This window comes from Chiloscyllium plagiosum, chromosome 18, assembly GCF_004010195.1.
Source record: "Chiloscyllium plagiosum isolate BGI_BamShark_2017 chromosome 18, ASM401019v2, whole genome shotgun sequence".
NCBI lineage: Eukaryota > Metazoa > Chordata > Chondrichthyes > Orectolobiformes > Hemiscylliidae > Chiloscyllium > Chiloscyllium plagiosum.
Window position 1 is genome coordinate 7,897,370 of NC_057727.1, and position 25,073 is coordinate 7,922,442.

Here is a 25,073-nt window from a genome sequence, read left to right on the forward strand (position 1 = left end):
GAACCATGGGACATAAACAACTGCAAACAAACTCAGGCTGAATAATCATATCTGCACTAACTGGTTGCCAAGAGATGGACGTCAGTATGCCCAGCAACTGAGACACCCGTTGATGCAAAAAAGGATTACAAATGATAGTTCTTTGTAATTAGCAAATTGGGAAACCACGGGGAGGAGGATTCTCACACATCAGTCTAGATACTAGGGCTTGTTAATACACCCATTAGCAGCAGAACCCACCCATAAATTACAGTTCTAAAAACTGCCAATGAAAACAAAGGCATGAGAGATTTTTTACCACAAAACAAGATTTTATTTATGAACAGTAACACACAGAAATACAGAGGTATTTGACATCTCAAATAATATGGAATGTTCATGAAATATTTAAAATAAATAGATATCTGTAAGTGCCTTTTTCCAGCACCGACGTAGGAAATGCCCATTCTTTTAAGTCTCCTGCCGATGAATGTCAACCACCAGGTCCACGAATATCAAGACCTTGAGATTGGTCAGTCGATAATCTGACTACAAATAAAACCCATTCACAATAGTGTTATGCTTTTCTAGTTTATTCATTGTTGTCATCTCTTATTTCTTTAATAATAGTTATTAAATTTTGAAGTCCAAAGATATAGCCAGTGTCCTGTCCTTCATGGACCACGCTGTCTTCACCAAAATACTTGCACGTTGTGTGAGCAAAGTCAATCACACGGACATCAACCATGCTGCTGCTGGAGTTGGAGTAGGCATATGCTCCTGCAGATTCATCAGCTGACTCTTCAGAAAGGTCTTCAGAATATTCTGAATCTGAATCTGAAGTGGACTCTTTGCCATCATAAATTATGAGCAGGGAACTGGAGTAAAAACGGTACGACTCCTGTTTCTCCAAAACAGATTTTAGTTCAGACAGTTTCTTAAGAACAGGTTCAAAAAGGTCCCTGCGTAAATACTTTCCATTATTTAAAAACTGGTAAAGTGCTTCTTTAAACCCTTGTACAGAAAGCTTCCTTCCATGATATTTATTCATGAACATGAGTTGGCCAGAGTCTACTTGATATACCTAGGAGAGAAAATATAACATTAAAATCAAAATATTGTACAAGCTGGTCTACATTTGACAGAAATAGCATCAAGTTTATCAGTCATCATGCTGTATGTCAAATCAGCAACTGCCACTGAACAGCTGAAAATTCTACTTTTAAAGAAAGCAGAACTGTTGGGACATTACTGTCTGTCTGTCTGTCTATCTCTTCAAATATGTGCATAATCAACCCAAACGTTGCTACTTAAAAGTGGCAAAGTGAGTACTGCACAAAGATCCCTAGTCCAGAATGCTGAACAAGAATATTCAACACTGAATACAACAGGATCATTAGAAACACTGAAGCGAGGAGGCGGCGGTCATTCAGCCCTTCGAACCTACCCCACTGGTCATCACTATCATTGCTCAATCACTGATCCAACTCAAGAGCCCAGTGCTGCTTTCTCCCCTTAACGTTCGGTCCCATTTATCCCAAGTGCTATATCTAGCTGCCTCTTCAATGTTTTGGAATCAACTACTTCCTGCGGCAATGAATTCTACAGGCCCACCACTCATTAGATGAAAAAAATGTCTCATCTCCATCCTTAAAGGAATACCCTGAATCCTCAGACTGTGACCCCTGGCCGTAGACACGCTCAGCATGGGAACATCCTCCCTGCATCTACCCGGTTAGAATTTTATAAGTCTCTATGGAGATCCCCCCCCCACCTCATTCATCTGAACTCCAGCAAAAACAATCGTCAGTCAGTCAGTCCCACTATCCTCAAATCATTAAATTTGGCAATAATTGTACTACTCCCTTATAACTTGTTTTAAGCAATTAAATTTGCTACTCAAAGGCTACCTGTAAAGTTGCACAGCCTAGTTAATATGGGATTGGACAGAACATAGAGGTGACATCAAGGTTTAGTTGCAACATTACTGAATAGCAGAGCAAGCTAAAAATATGCACACTGTCTACTCCAGCACCAAATTCTCAAACTCCAACATTTAATCTACTACATTCAATGCAACTGTTTTGGAAAAGACCAAACACACCCACCTAATAATTTTCCTTGCTAAAAACTTCTTCAGCAACCAGAACATTCTCACATAAGAGACCAAAGTGTGTGCATGTCTTAAGTTCGCACACATGGAGCGAAAAAAAAATTAAAGGGCCTATACACTATTAAGAAAAAGGTACAATTACTTTCCGCTTAGAAAAAACTTTGACATAACTATCATCATACACACCTGCATCCCACAGACCCGAACACCAATAACAGCTGATGTACTCTGCTGACATTTACGGATTTGATTAGCTTTCTTTTCCTCAGATGCATCATCTCCATGCTGGCGTGTTCCCATTTTCAAGTCTAAAACACAAGGGACTTCATAACGGCACGTTAAATTCTCCAGTAAAATAAATTCTGATAATAACGTTAAGGAATTCACAGGAATGGGAGACAAAAAAAAAGTTAGTTAAGATCTGAATAGAAAAGCAAATCTTGAAGCCAAAAGACAAAATCTTGCATCTCCAAATCTCTTCAGAGGCAAAACAAATGTCTCATATTGCCAAAGACCACAGCACAACTGGGTCATACGACAATCAAAGTCAGTCATGCTCAGTCATAATGTAATGGTAATGTGCAAGTACCAAAGTCAGTCTGGGCTCATTCAGGTGGTTCACTCCGGTCAAACCACATCAATGATGAAGAGCAACTATACCAAAAGACAACTGATTGCATGCAGAACTCTCAGCCTTCCCACCTACCTTCAATCACAAAACAAAACCAAACATATCTGCACGGTTCTATATATATCTATATACTACAGTGAAAAGGATACTGTATTGGTTTCTGTGCTTTGCATTATCCTTCATATGTTTCAGTTGTTGCTGGTGACACTTCATGCTCCAAGGGTTATGTTTTACTTTTCCAGACTTCTTCTCAATACTATAATACAATACCTCTGACTTCTTAGATTCAAATTCTTCATCTAGTTTATGGCTGTAAAAACACAGAGTCAACAGTTTAATTTTTAACTTCAGTCTGTTCTGAAAATTTTATGGCATACATGATGATTTAATTTTAAAGGAATAAATCATTTTATCTATACACCACAAAAATGAATTCCAAAGTCTGTATCTCCCTATTGATTGTAAATACACGGGCACAGTTTAGTAGTTAAAATTAAAAAGGTGTATTTTTCATTAATAAGGAATTAAATTGCAATTACGGTACTTAAGCAGCAGATTGGAACAAGCCAAAACCTCTCATTTAATGAGAGCATAATAAATAAGTGAACAGTATGTGAGGGGGAATCACAACTGGCTTGTTGAACTCAAAACAAGTGCTGTTCAGAAAATTATTTGGGTCAGAACAGAGGACGATATTTATTTAGAAAACAAATATTGAAAACTGAAGGTCCAAAAGGCTGTGTTAACTTTAAACTAATAAACATTGAAAAGACAAAAGTATTCAACTATGGTGCATACATACTAAGAGATGAGCACATCATACAACTAGCCCATCACTTCAGAGACCAACCTTTTTATTTTCTCTTCTTTCCTATTTTGCCTGACCCGTTCTTTTCCGTAATTGTCATTTTCTAGTAACACAGGTTTCTTATTACTCCATTTTATTAGCTTATTTTTAGGTTCACATTCAGAATTATCTACATTTTCCAAATCAGCTTGGTCCCCTGATAATGGGTAGGCAATTAAGCATAGATTTCCTTCTTCATCTTCTTCAAAACTTACAGAAACGACTCCTACAAGAAGAACAGAAAAGGAAATAATTGTCAGGTAGGTAGAAAGCAGACATAAAAACCTTAGCAACTAAATTAGTCACTTGATTGCACAAGTAACAGTGACAACAAAAAACAGCCTGTTTGCTTACCCAAGCCTTCAGTTTTTATGCAGTTGTGTCGGCTTTCAACCTAACAAATCAAAAAAAAAACTAGACAAAGACACTTCTATAATCTGGAAAAAAAACTTCCAATTTATACAAAACAATCCTCCCCAGCCCAAACACTGCACATACATCAGCATATAATGAAATAGGAGTCAATAAAACAAGTGAGACAAATAGACTTGAGGAAGTTGTTTATTGGAACTGAAGTTATTTTTGTGCAACTTATTGAGAAAATGTATGCAATAGAGCAACATGGAAAACACCACTTCATCCAAATCTTGGAAGCCAATGCACCATAATTCTCCAATTATGAAACAGCATAGCAATGCAATTCATAAAGCCAAATGGTAAAAAGGCTGATGCAGAATAGTGAATACAAAGCTTGTTGCAACATTCTGACACAGTGAAATACAGAATCCTGTAAAGCTTTGTTAAAACCAAGATAAACCAATTATGAGACACACAAGCCAGCACATAATCTCCCATAAGCTCTACATACAAACAATTACAAGGTTAAAATAGGTATTACATTCCAATTTTTTTGCTATGTAAAAAAACACCAATTCATAATTCCATTTACTGTTTTGCAATTCATTGCAAATGTAGTGCATTCCCCCCTCACCCATCACGCAGTCAATGACCTGTGCTTGCTGCTTTGCAAATTCATTGAAGAGGTCTGCAAGTATATCTGAGGCCAGTCTTTGGTTTGGCTTAATGAGTTTACAAAGAATTTAGTTCAGCTGTTGGTTGACTGCTGCTTCAATCCTAACTTCGTCTTTTTTCTCAACAGTCCAACAGCAGTCTGAATGGGTCTTTTGTCATCCTGCACGACTGCCAGACAGAGCATTCTGGATGAAGGAACCTGTAGTTCAGATTGGTGCACTCAGCAGCTGGCCATGGAGTAAACATCAAGAATTGATCTAACCAGGGGGGTGGCAGAACCCAGGTTGTCCTTCAGACAGACAGGGTTAACCATGGGAAGCTAGGACAAGGGCTAGGGATTTATCCTGGAAAAAAAACATGAGGGGACGAAGAGGAGACATGAGTCCCAACCTTCCCCAAAGCACAAGACAACACATCCCTGAAAAGAATTCTAAATTTACATCAAATACATGCTTTACATATTAACCTAAATTAGTCTCGTCTAAATATTTCATTTCACAAAATTCTATCTAAAAATAATTACAATACAAGATTAAATGCTTACTTTTCTGAATATATACAAATTAATCTTTCACATTAAAGCATTCCAATGAATGTTATATGATTGGCATAAATTAAGGAATTAAAAACTACGCCCATAACCCAATACTGAAGTAGTTAACCTATTAATTTTACAAAACTTTATTGCTTAAATATTGATAGAAACTAAATCTGTTAACATATTTCCTCTACAATTTGTGCACATTACTTTCTTCCCTCTTAAATAAAAAATGCATGTGAGATTGCAATGTCCAAATGTCGTCACTTACTGTACTACGAACTTTCCCAACTAGTCTACAACAGAACTGGCTGACTCTCACACCCTGGTGGAGCTAGTTGTTCCAGTCGATCCCGTTCCCTCTAGGTGTAGGGCGTCAGGCTCTGATTGCTGCTTTTCCAGCTCTTACCTCAACTTTAAAAAGCCTGCTAAAGCCTACTGAAATCGTTAGAGAGAGAAAAGCTCCAGCGGTTTCATTTACACTTTAATAAAAACATACAATTTTGCACATTGGCAAGTCTTTATAAACTACTTATTAAATCTAGTTCATGTTCAAGATTAAAACCTAAAAAAACTTTACAAATACTTTACATTTTATCCTTCTTGGGTGAACTTACCTCCATCAGCAGGCCCACTAAAGCATAGCAGAATACAGGCTACTCAAGCGTCACGCAACTACACTGCGATCTAGTTGGCAACCACGGCTTTCATCTGATAAACTTGAAACAAAAACAAGAGACAAATATTCTTCTCCCCACCCTCCCAAGACAGCCCAACACCAGTTCGACTTTGTACAAGAACAAGGAGGAAGGAAAACACAGAACACATACATGTTGTCAGACTAAAAAAAAAGGGTTTTGTACTTACCTTTATACTGTGGTGTAAACCGGCACATCTCTGGTGGCAGTGTTTCATAAAACTGGTGTTCCCGTTGAATGAGGGGTTTACAAATGGTCTTGTCATTAAAGCGGAGGACACACGAATGTCCTCCAACCTGGTGAACAAATGGCTCTAGGAGGACTCCTTTTGCATAGTTCTCCACTTCCATTGCTCCTAGTGCTGGGCTCATCCTTAAAGCACATTAGACAAACAAGTACAGCAGGCTGTATGAAGACTGTGACTATAACCCAGCTGGAGATTCTTCTCCCTCAGGTGGTCAATACACTGCCAAGATCCTGCAACAACAATTAAATTCCCAAAGTTTAGGTTTTCTCAGCTCTATAACCTATATGGAATCAGCTCTTGATGAACGCCAAACATTTCAGTAAACAATTTCTTGAGTTGTGACTCAACGAAACGCTGGGAAGAGCAATGAAATACTGAGCTGTGAGGTTACACACAAAAATAGTTGATCCAATTATATTCCACCTACGTCACAAAGTGCGACCAATTGACAACCACTTACTTTCAGTGGGAAGGCAATGGCAATGTGTCAAACAGGGAAGGAGCTGGGTCAGAAAAGAAAATTCAGAACAATGCTGCCCTCAGCTGGTTTCTATCTATTGCATAGTACTCCATTACCATAAAGGATCAAAGTACAACATAAATCCAATTGCATAATTCAAAGCTATCCTTAAAAAGGCAATTGCCGCAAGTCCTTTTTTTTTAAAAAAGAAGCAAAGTTTAGTAAAAGGCTAAACAATCATTAAAAGTAGAAATTAAACTTGGTTTCTTAAATACAGGTCAGACCAATAAGCACATTGAAACTTAACTCTTTAGTAATATACAATGGAGCTCTTTATGGTCCGAAAAAAAATTAAATTAACACTGCTTGTCAAGCTGAGTGTCTAGATGTTTCACTGTCATAGCTGCTGGATGGTTACATAATTTATAACAACTGCAGAATCTCATTAACTCTTAACATTTCAACATAAAAAAAAAGAGGGAAATAAATTGTTAAAAGAAAATGCCCATTACTGTCAGATTGTTAGCCATTTTGATCAATCCCCAATAATTGTACATTTAGAGTAACCAAATATTTGTTTCAAGTTACTTTATTAACTGGGTGTCAAGTCAGGAGACATGCATTTGTGCCATTGTCTTTTGCAGAACAAATTCGACAATTTCAAAACTAGCATTGTGTAGCCGCATTTTGTTTCACAAAATTACCAAAGCAAAACTCAGTAATTTCTAGGCTTTACATAAGGTGCAGAAAAGATAACCCTCCCCCAGGATTATAATTTAGAAAAAAAGCACAAAATCTCAGGATAACTCAACAAGCAAAAATTCAGCTATTGTGTTCAGTTACACACCTACCTTACAGTTTATTTACTCTTAAAATTATGTAATTTTTTTTGGCAGGGCAGAGAGCGCAAAGTGCAAAGAGCTAATATTCCACTTGGAATAAATACAATAACCGCTTTTAGAATTCGGATTCAGCTCACAGTAAGACAAAGGATTTCATAAATTTCATTCTAGGCACAAACAAGTGGTGCCATCTGAGTCACAAGCTAATGAACCCGATTGCTGAATGCTAATTATAATGAATGCCGAAGGCCACAGCTCTGGCTAAAAACACGCCCTCGCAGCAAGAAAACAAGTCAGGTTACACCCATGCCTCAATGATGAAACTAATGTAACCACATACTTGTACCCATTAATCTCGTTGACAAAATGTATGACCAAATGGCTCCATTACTGCCGAATAATATATACAGCTTGTTGAAAGTATTTACTGGGGATTGCAACGATGCAACATTTTACTAAATTTTTATTCAATATATTTGCATATTATCAGAAACATTTCAAAATTTCACATGCTTGGTAAGTTTTAGTTGTAGGTATTCTTTAGATACAAAAATCGAACCAACTTATACCAAAGATTTAGTAGATCTTTTCATGGAAGATTTGTGAAAAGACCTTTTAGATAGAAACAAGTGCTTAGTTATACCATATGCGTTGATACCAACAGGTGCAGATTATATTTCTGCATTAATTTGTATATTAGCAAGACAATAAATCAAACTTCTGCCATTTAAGTCCTTTACCAATCACCCCCCCTTCATCAAATAATAATTTTACATAAATCTTCTCTTCAGATTTTTACTAATCTTGCTTTGATAAATTTCAAAAAGCCATTAATCAAAGAATATTAAGGATTTTTGCATTGGTATAACTCTTATTAATAAAGTACAGGTGTACACAAATAAACCCAACATCCTACGAAGTATTACATGTCAAAAGTCCATAAATTTCATGTGAGGGGGTACAATATTAGTTTATCACTGATAGTTTCTGATGCCCTATAAACATTACTACAACTTGGCAACAGCATAAATATTACTAGTTGCCCTCTAGTACATTTCCTTTCATACACATGAAATCTAAACACCTACCTAGCTGCTCCTTCCACTTCTAATCGTACCTCAAGTTACCTTCAAGCACAATCAACATGAGGTGCTCACTCAATTCATAACATTAGCTTGCTGTTATTATTGCAAGAAGAGCCATTGAGTGGGTAGAAAAGGTGAGGATAATTATGCAACACTAGGGAGTTAAACAGGATATGAGGAAATTCACAATATATTGACTTTAAAAGAACTACATAAATATGCACAGGAAATTACGCCATGCTGCATGAATATGAATATACAGCAACTCAGTTTACACAAAACTTAATTTAATTTGCAGAGCCACAGCATTTAGTTGTCAAAGCTAATATTAGAACAATTTTATACAGATGCTAAATGTTTGCAGGTCATAGCTTCAAAATTGAATAGAACATTCCATAAGGTTAACAATATTACAAATAATGAATGCATAAAGCATTATTTTAGTTAGCTGAAACCTGTGGTGCAATACAGAAGACTCCAGTGCCAAAGCAGAATAGGCACCTCTGAAGTAATGAGTTGCCCTACTAAAAAGAATGGGTTTCAAATGTGATAACTGACAAAAACAAAATATGAAAGAAAACACTTATTTCATCTGAGCAAATCTTCTGTCACCATCATTTAACAGCCAAGCGTTCCTAACAGAAATACTGAAACGCCTTAAGTTTACCCTTAATCTTCCAATCCTACAATCATTTGATTTGAAATGAACATTTCCTTTAAATTTGAAATATATTAAATGCACAATTATACAGACGGAAATCCAAATGAAATAGCATACAAGTGTGAAGTGAGCACACACTAGCCATGCTGGATGTAGGTTTGCTCGCTGAACTGGAAGGTTAATTTCCAGCCGTTTCATCACCCTACTAAGGTAACATCTTCAGTGGGCCTCCAGGTGAAGCACTGCTGATGATTCCTGCTTTGTATTTGTGTTCGGGTTTCTTTGGGTTGGTGATGTCATTTCCTGTTCTTTTTCTTAAGGGGTGGTAGATGGGGTCTCACCCAATGTGTTTGTTGATAGAGTTCTGGTTGGACAACCGGACCATATAAATAGAAAGCAGGAATTATCAGCAGTACTTCACCCGGAGGCCCACTGAAAATGTTACCTAGTAGGGTGATGAAACAGCTGGAAATGAACCTTTTAGCTCAGCGAGCAAACCAACATCCAGAACCTCAACCTGAGCTACAAATCTTCTCAAAAATCACGACTTCCATTATGTCTGAAGTATGACATCTGAAAACCTCAAAATTCCAAACAACAAATTGCATTCTAAAGTTATGTTTTGTGCTATTGGCATGAGGTTCAAGTTCACAAACATTTTAATGATGCACTACACAACTAAACTTTGAATGAGCTAGAATTAAATTTTGATATTTCAAAATGGAATATCTGGAAATAGAACTATGGAATTTGGACACATTTGAAATTTTTGTTTTTAATTTACACCAGAGACAATTATTCTGAAGCAAGAAATTCTGTGATAAAACTTTTTAAATGAGTCTCAAATCTACTTGTCACTGATCACAATTATTAGTTGCTGGAAATACTCAGTAGGTCGAGGAACATCTGTGAAGAGGGAAATAAAAGGTCAGATTTTCCAATGAATGGCAATGTTGGCTCCCTAAGAAATGCAGAGCTATACTTCCAATGTGACAGTTCTTCTGTAGTGCAAAACTGTCAGCAGAAGGCAAACATACCAGTTTTCATAGCAGTAAGAAGCCATATTCTGAAACTCAGATCCTGACAGCCACTTTAACAGCTTATGTCAAAACTTAAGGAAAGCATGACATCAGAGTGGTGGGTGAATAGTGTGCTAGGGAGGAAGTACACTAGGTAGGGTGCCAGTGGTAGAAAGCTAGATGAGGAGAAGATAGGGAGCTAGTTAAGTAAGGAGTCAGATGGGGAGGGAGCAAGGTTCCAGCGATAGGATGCTAGATGAGTAAGGGGGTAGGGAATGAAGGTGCAAGGTAAGTGATGCAGTGTTTATACTTGGTTAGGGTGGGAAGTGAAGAAAGAGAATTCAGTCAGGATAGGCATGAGGGCTGTCTGATGAAGATCTGGAGAGATAAGGGTGGGATGTGTTGAATAGCTACTCAAGAGTTAAGCTATGTATTTAACAGTTTAACGTTTCCTGAGTAACTACTTTACTGAATCTCATTGGAGCCTTCAGACGTCCTAATGTAAGTCAAAGACTTTGAGGGTTCCAGGTTTACAGGAATTGTCCATAAAAAAAAATCAATTTCCCAGGCAATGTACTACAACAGCGATTCCATGAGGTCCCATACAAAACCACTAGCCACACTGCAACAGTGACTGCCTAGCCAGCAGGAAAACCAGATCAAAAGTAAACATTGAGGAAAAGTCATATTTGACTCAGCTGTAAGAGTCATACTCAATTCAAACCACTGAGTATTTTGAGCATGTACTATGTTTTATTTTATATTTATAGAATATCTTACTTCTGTATTAAATATTTCTACCTAACAATTTCATGCAGTTGAGTTCTGAATTTTTCACTGAACATACAACACAGTCAGCACATATGCAAGTGTTGGAGCAGAAAAGTCAGTCAAAGAAAACAAAAGAATGATGCATCAAATTAAATGTGAAGAGTAGGTCTAAGCATTAGTTGGGAATTTAACGGTTTGAAAACTGCAAGAGATTTAACATTTGGGTATTTTTAAATACAGGTAGCTATAAATGGGCTCAAGTAATTGAAAATATTGAGCAAATAAATATTTAAAAAAATAATTTTCCACTTAAAACATTGATGGGACAGCTTGTGACAATACTTTGAATCTTGAATTTTTTTTAAAAGCATTGAATATGGCATTTCTTTTATATCTAGAATTTAGTATTTACCTGCAATGGAAAACAAGAACAGGATGCTAAGGAAAAAGTGGACCAATAACTGACAGAACCATTTTAAAACTGTCCAGAAGGAATCCGAAATGTAAACAAGCTTTAGGAAACTCAGATCAATGTTTATCACCTGCTCAATCATCTGTCAGATTTATTCATGCAACGACAGGAAGTTCCTTTCATATGTACTCTGAATTGCATACTATTTTTATATATGCATGTGTTTTAATAAATGGATGGGTGCTGTTGGTTGTTAACAGTTAAACTAAAACTGCAGACAAACCAGCTAACAAAAGTTTAAAAAACATTAGACTTGCTCGATGCAGTGGAAGCACAACTGTTAAAAGAACTTTCAGACAACTCTGGTTTGCAATCAATCATTCTGGAAAAAGGTTAAACCAATTTCATTTGGCCAATGAGAAAACTTGAACAGCAAGACTCAAAACAGGAAAAGAAAAAGCAAAGTAGCAAAAAGCAAGCCCCAACTTGTGGATAATATTTATCCAATCTACTAAAAAAAAATCACTGAAGAAAAACCAAATACACAATTCTGCTGTTTGAAATAGATTACAAATGATTAATGCAGATTCAATTTTGCAAATATTTTTAATATACATTTTCCAGTAAGTATCTCTTCAGTTAATGGAATTGTTGCAAACACATATCACAGTAATTCTACAAGATTCTTCATTATCTCAAATATGCTTTCTCCCAAATCATCTCTATTCTTTTTTGGAAATGTTGCTGGCAAAGTCAGTACTTGTTACCACCCCTAATTGCGATGATTGAAATGACCTAGAAAGTCAGACAGTATTTAAGTTAAGTTATCACCTTGCAGTAGATCCAGAATGACATTTCACCAGATGAGGCAAGAATTGCAGATTTCCTTTCCTCAAGGACATCAGTGAAGCAGATGGGGTACTTATAATAGATCTATAATAGTTATCATGGCAATAAATAATCAATTTTATATTCCAGATTTGTTAACTAAAGTTAAATTCATACTGAGATACTTATGAATCAATGTCCCCAGTGCATGGGTATCTGGATTATTAGCCTAATAACATCATAGATCACAGGATTCCTACAGTGTAGAAACAGGCCATTTGGCCCAACAAGTCCATACTGATCCTCTGAAGAGTAACCCACCCAGACCCACTCCCCTACCCTATAACTCTACATTTACCCCAACTAATGCATCTCACCTATATTTCCCTGAACACTATGGGCAATTTAGCATGGCCAGCATGGTAAATTCACCTAACCTGCACATCTTTGGATTGTGGGAGGAAACCGGAGCACCCAGAGGAAACCCACACAGACATGGGGAGAACATGCAAGCTCCACAAAGACAGTTGCCAAGGCTGGAATCAAACTCAGGTCCCTGAAACAGCAAGGCAGCAGTGCTAACCACATGCCTTCCATTACCAGCCAAATATTTACCAATTATCATTTATACTTCCACAATGCAGACAGGAATATTTTTGTTTAGAAACCAAAATATACCTTCCATTATTTGGAAATGGTAAAAATAGTGAGTCAGGTACAATCAGACAGCCTGTAACACTTTCACAATTTTTCACATGGTTGGTTTATAACTGAAAGTTATAACGTCTGCCCTCAATATTTAATTCCAAACAGGATTGTTTTACCACTTCACAGCTACCATTTTGATAAAAATGCAAGTCAAATAACTGGCAAGCAACCAAAAATTAAATTCAGAGCCTAGTCAGGAAAAATAACTTATCGGAATAATCTATGTATTGAGCTAAGATTATTACCCCTTTTAGATCCAGATACGCTTATTTCTCTACCCCCACCCAGATATTTGTACAAACAATTTATACAATCAGTTTCCATCTTCTTGAGACAGTCAAGATACCCTGAAATAAAATGACTCATCTTTTAGTTGGTAGAGAACATTTACTACAGCAACCATTTCTTAAAATTGTAACTTCAGTTTGTTTCTAAGTCACCCAGCCAATTTACCCAACCAGATTCTCAGGTACATGTTTAATTAACAACTGTAGAATTCAGACATCACCAAAAACCACAGGTTGAATTCTGGGATAATTATGAATTTCTGTTTCCAAAAAAAAGTGTTAAGATGCAACACTTTAGCTGCTCCATCAGTTTTGGATATACCCATTTCCCACACACAGAAACCAAAATGCACAGGGCTCAGAAAAGTTTAACAAGGATGTTGTCAAGGTTGGAGGGTTTGAGCTATAAGGAGAGGCTGAATAGGTTGGGGCTGTTTCCCCTGGAGTGTTAGAGGCTGGAGGTGACCTTAAGGAGATTTATAAAATTATGGAGGGGCAGAGATAACGGTGAATAGTCAAAGTCTTTAACCCCGGTAGGATAGTCCAAAACTAGAGGGCATAGGTTTAAGGTGAAGGGGGAAAGATTTGAAAGGGCAACTTTTCATTCAGAGGGTGGTGTGGTATAGAATGAGCTGGACTGAGATGAAATGGGGGAGGTTGGTACAATTACAACATTTAAAAGGCATCTGAATAGGAAGGGTTTAGAGGGATATGGCCAAATGGAGGTAGATTAATTTAGGATATCTGTTTGGTTCTCGTTGCATTGCTGTCGACCTGACCATAACTTAGCAGTTGAAAACACAATTGTAATTTTTGTATATTAATTCTGCCAAAGGATATGGGTATAAAAGGCTTTGTTTTATTAAATTATCAAGTCTCTTTCAAAAAGAATGGACACAAGCTTCTAAAAGTGAACAAATGACTTCTTCCATCCAGTGGGAGATATTAACAAATACAGCTGGCAAAAGCTGTGAGCTCCTAAGTTATGCCAATTTACACTTATTTATAATATTGATTTTATACTATTCCCACAAACAGTCCTGACAAAAATATATTCTCTGGGATTAAGCAGATAAAATTCGGGGGGGGGGGGGGAAAGAGAAGAGAAGAGACAGACCGAGACCAAGAGACAGACCCAGAGACAGAGAGAGCAAAAAAAACATGGCTAACAAATGGTGCCCACTCTCAGCAGCACTGGGTGAATGGAACTATTATTCTCAACGTGCAATGGCATATATCACAAAATGTAAAAGTTGCTGATGCAAGATTTCTAGAAATACAAACTGTACAAACCATATATAGGCAATTCTTCCAAGAATTTAATTCTTCAAACTGGATATAAATTATAATCAGAGGGAAGATACCAATTATGGTCAGGGAGAAAAAGTTACAAGTTGCATATATACACATTGTGTATTTTGTATGGATTACCAAGTACACTTTTCTGCAGAGTCCATCCGAGAGCAAGTAATTAGGGTGCATTATACAATTAATGTAAGTAACATAATTCAACATAAAGTACATCTTTAATGGCATTGTTTCATTAGGATTTACACTTATTTTTAGATTAATCGTAACCTCTTTGGATGAGTACAACAAAACCTAAAAATGTCAATGTATTAAGTGTTCAATAATTTGGATGTAAACTTCTAACCGAGCACTGCCATAGATCTTGAAGGAAAACAATTATTAGCAACATAAAAAGGAGTTGCATTTCAAGATCATGTAAAAGTTTCAATCTGAATTGCCCAGGAAGTTGAAACTTCAATAGTTAATCACTCGGCATTTGATACCCTGAGAAAGTCCACAACTTGACTTAAGAGTCAGAGACATTTGAGATATCCGACTGACCTGTTTAATGATTACTCAGGAAAAGTCACAGGTATTAATTACTAAAACTCCTGGGTAACAATTAAAATGGTCCCAACTCATAACTAAACCACCCCTTGGTTACATCAACCACCTGACAAACCTTACCCAAACCCCCTCAATAAATCCAATCTGACTCAACTCTCTCCTCCCCCAACCCGACCTGACCGTTCTCACCCAATTCACGCATGCACTAGTCTTAGCAGGCCTCAACATTACCTAATTGACTGACAGACAAGACCTTCATTGTAACATCAAATGGTGCAAGTATTGATGTTACTCTGCATTGCTTTAAAGGAGCATCCCAAAGAACTGACAAATAGCCTCAGAATAGGGTGCTGTCAGGTGGGACTAGATTGGGTTGGGATATCTATTCAGCATGGATGAGTTGGAAGGAAGGGTCTGTTTCTGTGCTGTACATCTTTATGATTCTATGACTAAGTATACATTTACAGAAGGCTACTTACAAATTAGATGATCAAAATGATATTAGTGGGTTCAAGTCAAGGGACAGTCAGGTACTAAAGTTTAACTCACATTCATTTCTCAATACATTTAAAATTTGTCTCTCAGCTTTTTCAAAGACTTTTAGTGACCATCATTTTCTTTACTCTTTCACAGCACGCTTTGATTGCTGACAAGACCAGCGTTTGTTACCCATTTCTAATTTTCCTAGGAATAAATGGCTAGCTAGGGCTATTTCAGAAGGGAGATGAAAGCCAAACCACATTGTGGTGGGTCTGGAATCAACTGTAGGCTACACCAGGCAAGGATAGCCAATTTTATTCCCGAACATGACAACGAACCAGACAAATTTTTAACTGATGATGGTTACCATGATGACCATTGCCGAGACTAACTTTATTGGGAATTCAAGTTCCACCTTTTGAACCAATGCCCTCAGAACATTAGCCTGGGCTTCTGGATTACTAGACCAGTGATTTTAAAAATTCAAGTTGCATTGAATTGGGTTGCTCATTTTCAAAAATCCACAATAATGTATTTAATTAGATGATCTTTGTGCACCTAGCATCAGAACCCCAATTTACTTTTCCCATTAAATAGCAGTGCCCTCACACCTAAACTTTCTTAAATGAGTTGCAACATGCACAATTACAGTAACTTAATTTACATACAGACTAGTTAGTAATTAATGCATTGGGAGGATGACTTCCTGGAGTGTACACAAGATGGTTTCTTCAGCATTTTAATGAATCAATTAGTTATTAATTTAGATTAACTACATTTAGCATTACACAATAAGGGCTGAGTAATGATCTTGCTGTAGAGAAGCCTTTCAGGAATCATGACCAAAATGCAATTGTACACCTTTCAAAATTGATACAAAACTCAATTCTTAACTAGCATCCATTTCAAAATGAAAAACTTCGAATGGTAAAAGGGCAAGTTGGTTGTGGTGGATTGGGGAAATACATTCAAGTATTGGATGGTAAACAGGAAATGTTTCATTTAAAGCATGGTCTAGAGCAAATATAGATTACTCCAAGACACAAAAATCTCAACAAAACAAAAGGTGAATCAACCATGGCTAACAAAAGTTAAAATTTCAGAGATCAAGGAAAGTAACTCCTTTGAGTTACTAGAAACTCCTAGAAACTAGAAAGTAACTCCTTTGAGTTACTAGAAAAGGCGACCAGAAAAAGTAATAAGCCCAAGATTTGGAGCAATTCAGAATCCAGGATAGGACGACCAGAAACTGATTTTTTTTAAAAATGAGAGAATATTAATCTAAGCTAGTAACAAAGGCTATCAAGGTATCTTTAGGTATACAAATAGGAAGAGATTAGCAAGGACAGTGAGTTCATTACAGGTTAGGTTAGTTCAGACAGGAGAAGAGAGAGAGTAGTAGAAAAGTAAAACTATTACTTTGTGTCCATCTTCAGAGGAAGGTACAGTAAATCTCCAAGACATACTATATTCTGGAAATATTACGCAGAATGGAAAGTAGCAAATATAACTACTATTTAAAAGAGTAATAGACATGTGCCGCACAGAAACAGACCCTTCAGTCTAACTCGTCCGTGCCAACCAAATATCCCAACCTCATTTAGCCCCACTTGCCTATATCCCTTGAAACCCTTCTATTCATATACCCATCCAGATAACTTTTAAATTTTAAATGTTGCAATTGTACCAACCCCCACTTCCTTTGGCAGCTTACTCCATACACGTACCACCTTCTACATGAAAACGTTGGCCCTTAGGTCTCTTTTATATCTTTCCCCTCTCACCCTAACCTATGCCCTCAAATTCTGGACCCCCCCACACCAGGGAAAAGACTTTGTCTATTTACCCTATCCATGTCCCTCATGATTTTATAAACCTCTATAAGATCACCCCTCAGCCTCCAATGCTCCAGGGAAAACAGCCCCAGCCTATTTAACGTCTCAAATCCTTCAACCCTGACAACATCCTCGTAAATCTTTTCTGAACCCTTTCAAAATTTCACAATATCCTTCAGACAGGAAGGAGACTAGAATTGTACAAAATATTCCAAAAGTAGTCTAACCTATGTCCACAATATGACCTTCCACTCCTGTACTCAAAGGAAAGCATACTTAATGCCTTCTTCACTATCCTATCTACCTGCGACTCCACTTTGAAGGAGCTATGAACCTGCACTCCAAGGCCTCTTTGTTCAGCAACTCTCCCTAGGACCTTACCAATAAATGTACAAGCCCTGCTAAGATTTGAGGAAGAAAGAAAACACAGTTTGATGTCAGTGATAAGGAAAATGGTAGAAACAGCATGATAATTATACATTTTGAAAATAAACATGATCGAGCAGAGTTAACATGGTCTATAAGAGGGAAATCATATTTACCTTGTTACTTGTAGCAAGTATAAACAAGACTCGAGGGATGTGTGCATTTGCATTTTCAAAAGACTTTCATTAAAGATCCCACACAGAGGTTAGTAAAATAAAATGGGAGCACATTGATTGCATCTAATCTACTGTCATGGATTGAAAATTGGTTTACAGAAAGAAAGAGTTGAGTACCATAATGATCAGTGCTAGGCCTCAAGCTATTCATAATCCACATAAATGACCTTAATGCAGGGACTAAACATACCATTTCCAAATTTGCTGAATCAACAAAATGAGAGTCGTAGGAGGATGAAAGGAATCTTCAAGACGACCTGAAGACCAAGTGAACAGTTAAGTACATAGAAGCTGAAGAGAAATGAGGTTACCCAATTTGGTAAAAAGATAGTAAGCTTTAGAAGAGCAGAGATTTGAAGATTATGCCCAAAGCAATCTTGGTATTCCTGCTCATGAATCAATAAAAAAAAAAGTGCAGCAAGTAAATTGGATGGGAAAAAGTACATCAGCCTTCATCACAACGGAACTTGAGTGCTGGAGTAAAGATGTCCTGCTGCAATTGTATAGAACCTTTGTGAGATCGCACTTGCGAATATTTCGCAGTCATGGTCTCATTACCCAAAGAAGGATACACATGCCATGGAAAGAGTGTAACAGATTCACCAAACAAAAGCCTGCATGGGCAGGATTGTCTTATGAGCAGAGGTTGAAGAATATGACCCTGCATTCTTCGAGTTTCAAAGAATGATAGATGATCTCATTCAGAAGTGAAGGATGATTTCCTTGGCTGGCGAGTCAAAGCTAGGGAATACAGCACAGATGTTCAGAATCATGGACAGGCAATTGGGGACCAAGGTGAGGGTAACCTTTTTTTCCCCATTCAGGAGGTGGTGAATATTTGGAACAATCTACCACGGAAGGCTGTGGAAACTCAAACACTGGATACTATTGAAATCAAGGGATACAGGAATAGTGGGACGAAATGGTGTCGAGATAGCTTTCAGATCATAATTGATCTAAGTGGCATGCTTATGGCCTTTTGTTAGTCACATGACGAATGGAAAAAACAGTACTGAATTTAGCTTTGCTGCCAGCTGAATAATGCAAAGAATAAAATGCAACTCTTTCAAATGGCTTACAAATATAGACTGCAAGTCATTTAAAATAACTATAAAAACATTAAACAATTTGCCTATTAACTTCCTTTAAAAGAATATTTCATACAGAATTTGATAAATCAACACGAATATTTGACTGATGTTTACACCGGCTTGCTAACAAAAAAGTCATTTTGTCAAACTCAAATGCTGAAACTCAGCAATGTGCGCCAAACATACAAATTTGTCAGAAATAATGCCAGTTCACTCAGTTAAATGAAGAATTGTTTTAACTTCCACATTCATGTACACACAAGGTATTGGTTTGTGAAGTTTGAAGAAACAAAACCGCCATACTTGACAAGCTAACAGCGAATGGAAGAGATAGAGCATCTAATTGGTGAAGTGACAAACGCAGTAGTACTGGGTGGCTCACAGTTTGATTGCAATGCTTTAGTGAACAAATATAATGCAATCCTTAAGTAACAATCTCAGACGCTCAAGTACTAAAGCAAATAAATTTCCCGAAATTCTAAAAAAGGAACTGAAAACTGACTTTAGAAATAAAAATTGGTACGATAAGTCAAACTTAAAACTTCACAAATTTCCATGCTTATCTGTCAGATTGGCTGTTGGGTATTTCAAACAGCAGTTAGTACCCTTCAAAAATACTGTAATTAATTGGGAGTAAACTGCGCTGAAGTATCCATGGTCAAGAAAAATAAATCATATAAATGCAAGTCTTTCATTCATGTCGAGACCAGTAGTAGACTAATGCCTAAGCACTTAATGCTGCATCTAAATTCAACAGTATCTTTTCATATTATCTCAAATAATCGCACTCTTAGTATTTAAGAGCTGATTTTACAACAAGACTAAACAAATGCTCAATCATTCCTACCCATAATTGCTTAATTTCCCTGTCCTCACCACATTTTCATAACTAAACATAGTTATTATACTTACAAACTAATCTAAAATTTTAAAGAAACAAGATATTATTTTTCAAGTGCTAAAGGTAGCTTACAGATTAGATGTGATTAAAGACTAATTTCACTTTCCAGACCACTAAACAACAGAAGCAATTTACATCCTTGCTTAAAATCAAAGTAATGCATTTATAACTGACTCTTCAATATAAGTTGCCAGCATGTGCTATCATTTGGTTTAGGAACTGTTATAATTTGTAAGTGACTACGTGGTCAGATGAATAAGTACAATTGCCTAATCATTTTAATTGCCCTCAATACTATAAATATTGGCAACTGTATATTACAGTCCAGGGCAATGTTTAACTCAAATTATATTTTAATCTCAGTTTTCAAAGCATGTGGCCCTGTAATAAAACAAGATCCAGCAATTACCAGTTGCGCAATTCTGGAACATTCTCTGTCCTTCAAGCTTTCACTATTGCTTAACTTTTGTTAAATACTTTCACGAGACGACAAATGTCATTGGCAAAGTCAGCCTTTTTCACCATCCCTAATTGCCTTTGAGATGGTGGTAGTATATTTGGAACCAAAGGAATTAATAATAGTGTTGACACCAGTTATTGTTATGAAACACACAAAACGCGAAATAGGCAAAGCCTATTGCTTTCTGTTATGGCTCAAACAGGTGACTTGTAAAATTCTGACAGAAATTAAACTGGATGACCAGGGGGCAGGGGGTTCTCTCTCTCTCTCGCAGGCAGAATGTAAAAACTTAGATAGCCATCTCCTGCAATTCAGAATCAATTCACACAACAACCTCCTGCAGTTAAGAAAGAATAAGAACACTGCAGTTAAGAATTTAACCACATTGATTATTTCCAGAAACAAATCACTACATTGCATCTTTGGTGGCATGTGATTGTGCTTTAAAATCCTGTGGAAAAGAGTTAAAAATCACACAACACCAAATTATAATCCAACAGGTTTAATTGGAAGTACACTAGCTTCATCAGTGGTACACAACCACCTAATGAAGGAGCGGCACTCCGAAAGCTAGTGTGCTTCCAATTAAATCTGTTGGAGTATAATCTGGTGTTGTGCGATTTTTAACTTTGTACACCCCAGTCGAACACCAGCATCTCCAAATCATGTGTAAAAGAGGACTGTTCCCTTGTTCACAGATCTCTTGACACAGCTCCACAAGGCCTGCGAAGTGTGTTAAGGGTTCTTCCAAAACGTTTGTACATACTTAATAAATTTTAGCTGTTCATAGAAGTTGGCGTATTGCAGTTGCATCAAGTGTCCTACTTTGCGGAACGTTTCAAGGAACACCTCTGGGACACCTGCACCAACCAACCCAACCCAACCGCCCCGTGGCTGAACAATAACTCCCCCTCCCACTCCGCCAAGGACATGCAGGTCCTTGGCCTCCTCCATCGCCAGACCCTGACCACACGACGCCTGGAGGAAGAGCGCATCATCTTCTGCCAAGGAACCCTCCAACCACATGGGATGAATGTAGATTTCTCCAGCTTCCTCATTTCCCCTCCCCCCCCCCCCACCTATCGTAGTCCCAGCGCCCCTCCCCCAAATTTCCTCTCCCCTACCTTTTATTTCAGCCCACTTGGCACACCAGCCTCATTCCTGAAGAAGGGCTTATGCCCGAAACATCGATTCTCCTGCCACTCGGATGCTGCCTGGCCTGCTGTGTTTTTCCAGCACCGCATTTTTCAACTCTCAACAAAAAGAACATAACATTTTTTTTTAAAAAGTATACCATAACATATTTGACTAAGTCTTTAAAGATGGTGGTTAAGCAAGATGAACAAACATGTCTTGTTGGCCTCAATGTAAAAAGTTAAGGTGACCAAAGTAATCACCACAGGGAATTCATGCCAAAAAGTTTAAATCCTTTGGAGTTTCCTCTCGGATCAGAAATACCCACATATAAAAGCAAGGTCCCTAATCATTAATTTTCTGAAAAGAAATTAAAATTGGATTCATGGATATATTAAAATATATATCACCCCCCATATGTAAAATGTAATTGCTCCTCATGATGCCATTAAAAATTCTGTTATTTCGAATATCAGTAAAATATAACAAAATACCTAAAAAGAAAACACTTAAAGGTACTCAGTCTGGCTTTGAGACTTTTAACCCAAGTCACCGAAAGCATGTCCAAAAACAAAGTCTGACCCCATAATTTATTAAATTAGCTCAAAGTTAAAAATGGAAAAAAATTGCATTGTGTTCTGCATCAATGCCAGCATAGCATAAAAAGCATAACCAACTGCCTAGCAAACAGCTGAGGCAAAACAAAAAATTGATTGCAAATGAAATATGGAAGTCGCACTTTTGTTTCAGACAAATGTAGATCTTCTTGCTGCCAAATGCCTTAGTTTTCTAAGCTAGATTTGGAGTGGACAAGAAAGTTTTTTTTTTAAAAAAAGTTTCCAAATTTACAAAATTTTAAGTGTACATTTGGAAGGGGCCCTCGTGACACAGTAGTTGCATCCCTACCCATTGACCAAGAGGTCCGGGTTCAATACGCCCCTGCTCCAGGTGTGTGATAACATCTCTGAACAGGTTGATTACAAAACCAAAAGGTGCAATTGTAAATTACTATCATAGGTAATGCAAAGTTTTAGTCATGAATTGGTCCCAACAAGCAACTAGTTTCTTCACAAACAACTTAAGTCATCAAAACAAGCACCAGGAACTACTTCAAATCTCACTTTATAGATGACAGCTGAAAAACAAAGGAGAGTCATATACAGAAATGTTTTAGCCAACTGACATATACCTGACTAAATAACGGGACCTAGAGCAGCTGCAATTTGGAAAACGTGACTATGCACTTCAATGGAAGTTAATATTGTGCACAAATGGAAGTTAATATTGTCCACATTCATATAGTCAGATCAAGTTATTTCCTAACTCAATTTTAATGGGTAACCTTCAGACAAATTCATTAAGGGCACCACTAGATCATTCAAGTTTTCTTTCAAAAAGGCAAGATCAGTCTGGCTGCCAAGTTTAAAATCTGGCATTTCAGGCTGTATAGTTTTCAGTCTCATAAATTTACTGTTAACGGTGGATATACACATATCTGAGCTAAATGCAATTTCACTGTACTAAATTGAACATACAAGCAGATAGGGAAAGACAACCATTGATTTCAAAGATCTCATATTGACTCCATAGAACTTTTATTTCTACACCATCCTCAACAGAAGATTTGGGTACCCAAATGACAAAAAGCTTCCAGTGTTTCAAACTTAAAAATTTTAAGGATAAATCAAAAGCAACTAATAAAACATGCAATTTAGTGGAATTCTGGCACACAGGTTTAAAGGCAGAATTAGTTAATTTAAAATGCAGAGAGAAGACATACTTCAAGACATCTTAATTTCTTGATCCCTTTACTCCTCTATAAATTCTGATTTCTGTGTTAACTAGTTATTGACATTTTCATTGCTCAGCATAATAAGCTAAATAACTAATTTTAAGCAGGCTGGGGGAAAGGAAAAGAGAAACTTAGATGTTTTTGTTCTTGAACTCAATTTTGATGGAATCCAGTTATCAAAAAGGGCAAGAATCGAGTACAAATTTGAAAATATGGTTAAGATATTGTAGCATGCAAATTACTGGCTAAAACATTGCTAGAATTACAAATAGTCACTTAAGGAAAAATCAAAAATCTCTAGTTGAGCATGTGAAACAGATGACAACTATAACTGATATTAGATTAGATTACTTTGTATATTAGATTCCTTACAGTGTGGAAACAGGCCCTTCGGCCCAACAAGTCCACACCGCCCCGCCGAAGCGCAACCCACCCATACCCCTACATTTATCCCTTATCTAACACTACGGGCAATTTAGCATGGCCAATTCACCTGACCTGCACATCTTTGGACTGTGGGAGGAAACCGGAGCACCCAGAGGAAACCCACGCAGACACGGGGAGAACGTGCAAACTCCACACAGTCAGTCACCTGAGACGGGAATTGAACCCGGGTCTCTGGCTCTGTGAGGGAGCAGTGCTAACCACTGTGCCACCGTGCCGCCCACTGATGTGGATTATATCTGCAATAAATGCAGTCAGTTGTGAATCTTAACAGATCAAATGGATCGGTTGGAGAGACAGTTAGAACCAGTGAGGAATTTGCAACAGCAAGTGATGGATGGCAGTTATAGGAAGGGGGGAAAGTCTCAGATACAGTCATGAATCTTAACAGATCAAATGGATCGGTTGGAGAGACAGTTAGAACCATCAAAAGTGAGGAATTTGCAACAGCAACAGTATGTGATGGATGGCAGTTATAGGAAGGGGGGAAAGTCTCAGATACAGTCACATAGATGCTTAACTTCCAGGAAAGGTGAGAGAGGTAGGCAGCTATTGCAGGAGCCTTCTGTGGCTATACCCATTTCAAACAAGTATGGTGTTTTGGAAAATGTAGGGGGTGATGGATTCTCAGGGGAACGTAGCACGAACAGCCAGGTTTCTGGTATTGAGACTGGCTCAAATGCATTGAGGGATACATCAGGTTCCAAGAGATCAATTGTCAGGGGACTCTAGCCAGAGGTGTAGACAGATGTTTCTGTGGCCAGCAGCGAAAAATCAGAATGGTGTGTTGCTTCCCTGGTGCCAGGATCAAGGATGTCTCAGGAGAGGGTGCAGAATGTTTCAAGGGGGAGATGGGCCAGCAAGAGGTCTTTGTCCACATTGGAACTAATGACATTGGAAGAGGAAAGGTTGAGATTCTGAATGAAGATTAGAGAGAGTTAGGCAGGAATTTAAAAAGGAGGTCCTCGAGAGTAGTAATAGGAGGATAGAGCAGATGAATGCACAGCTAAGGAGCTGGTGTATGGGAGAAGGATTCATATTTTTGGATCTTTAGAATCTCTTTCGGAGTAGAAGTGACCTGTACGAGAAGGACGGATTGCACCTAAGTTGGAAGGAGGCTAATATACTGGCAGGGAAATTTGCTAGAGCTGCTTGGAAGGATTTAAACTAGTAGGGTGGGGTGGGGTGGGACCCAGTGAGATAGCGAGGAAAGAGATCAATCTGAGACTGATACAGTTGAGAACAGAAGCGGGTCAAACAATCAGAGCAGGCAGGGACAAGGTAGGACTAATAAATTAAACTGCATTTATTTCAATGCA

General features: G+C 37.6%; 1 protein-coding gene across 2 annotated transcripts in view; it reads right to left on the reverse strand.

The window, feature by feature from the left end:
* Window positions 1-290: 290 nt before the first annotated feature.
* LOC122558827 (inositol hexakisphosphate kinase 2-like) overlaps window positions 291-25,073 on the reverse strand; it is a 33,861-nt gene continuing 9,078 nt past the window's right edge. The window contains exons 2-6 of one of the 2 annotated variants that reach the window (XM_043707637.1): window positions 6,008-6,315; window positions 3,574-3,796; window positions 2,873-3,033; window positions 2,279-2,454; window positions 291-1,063 (exon numbers count right to left, since the gene is read on the reverse strand). In XM_043707637.1, the coding sequence (XP_043563572.1) occupies window positions 572-1,063; window positions 2,279-2,454; window positions 2,873-3,033; window positions 3,574-3,796; window positions 6,008-6,209 (1,254 nt within the window). In that variant the 5' untranslated portion in view covers window positions 6,210-6,315 and the 3' untranslated portion in view covers window positions 291-571. Of the gene's footprint in view, window positions 1,064-2,278; window positions 2,455-2,872; window positions 3,034-3,573; window positions 3,797-6,007; window positions 6,459-25,073 lie in introns of those variants that run through there. The other variant, XM_043707636.1, reaches the window with a different exon arrangement.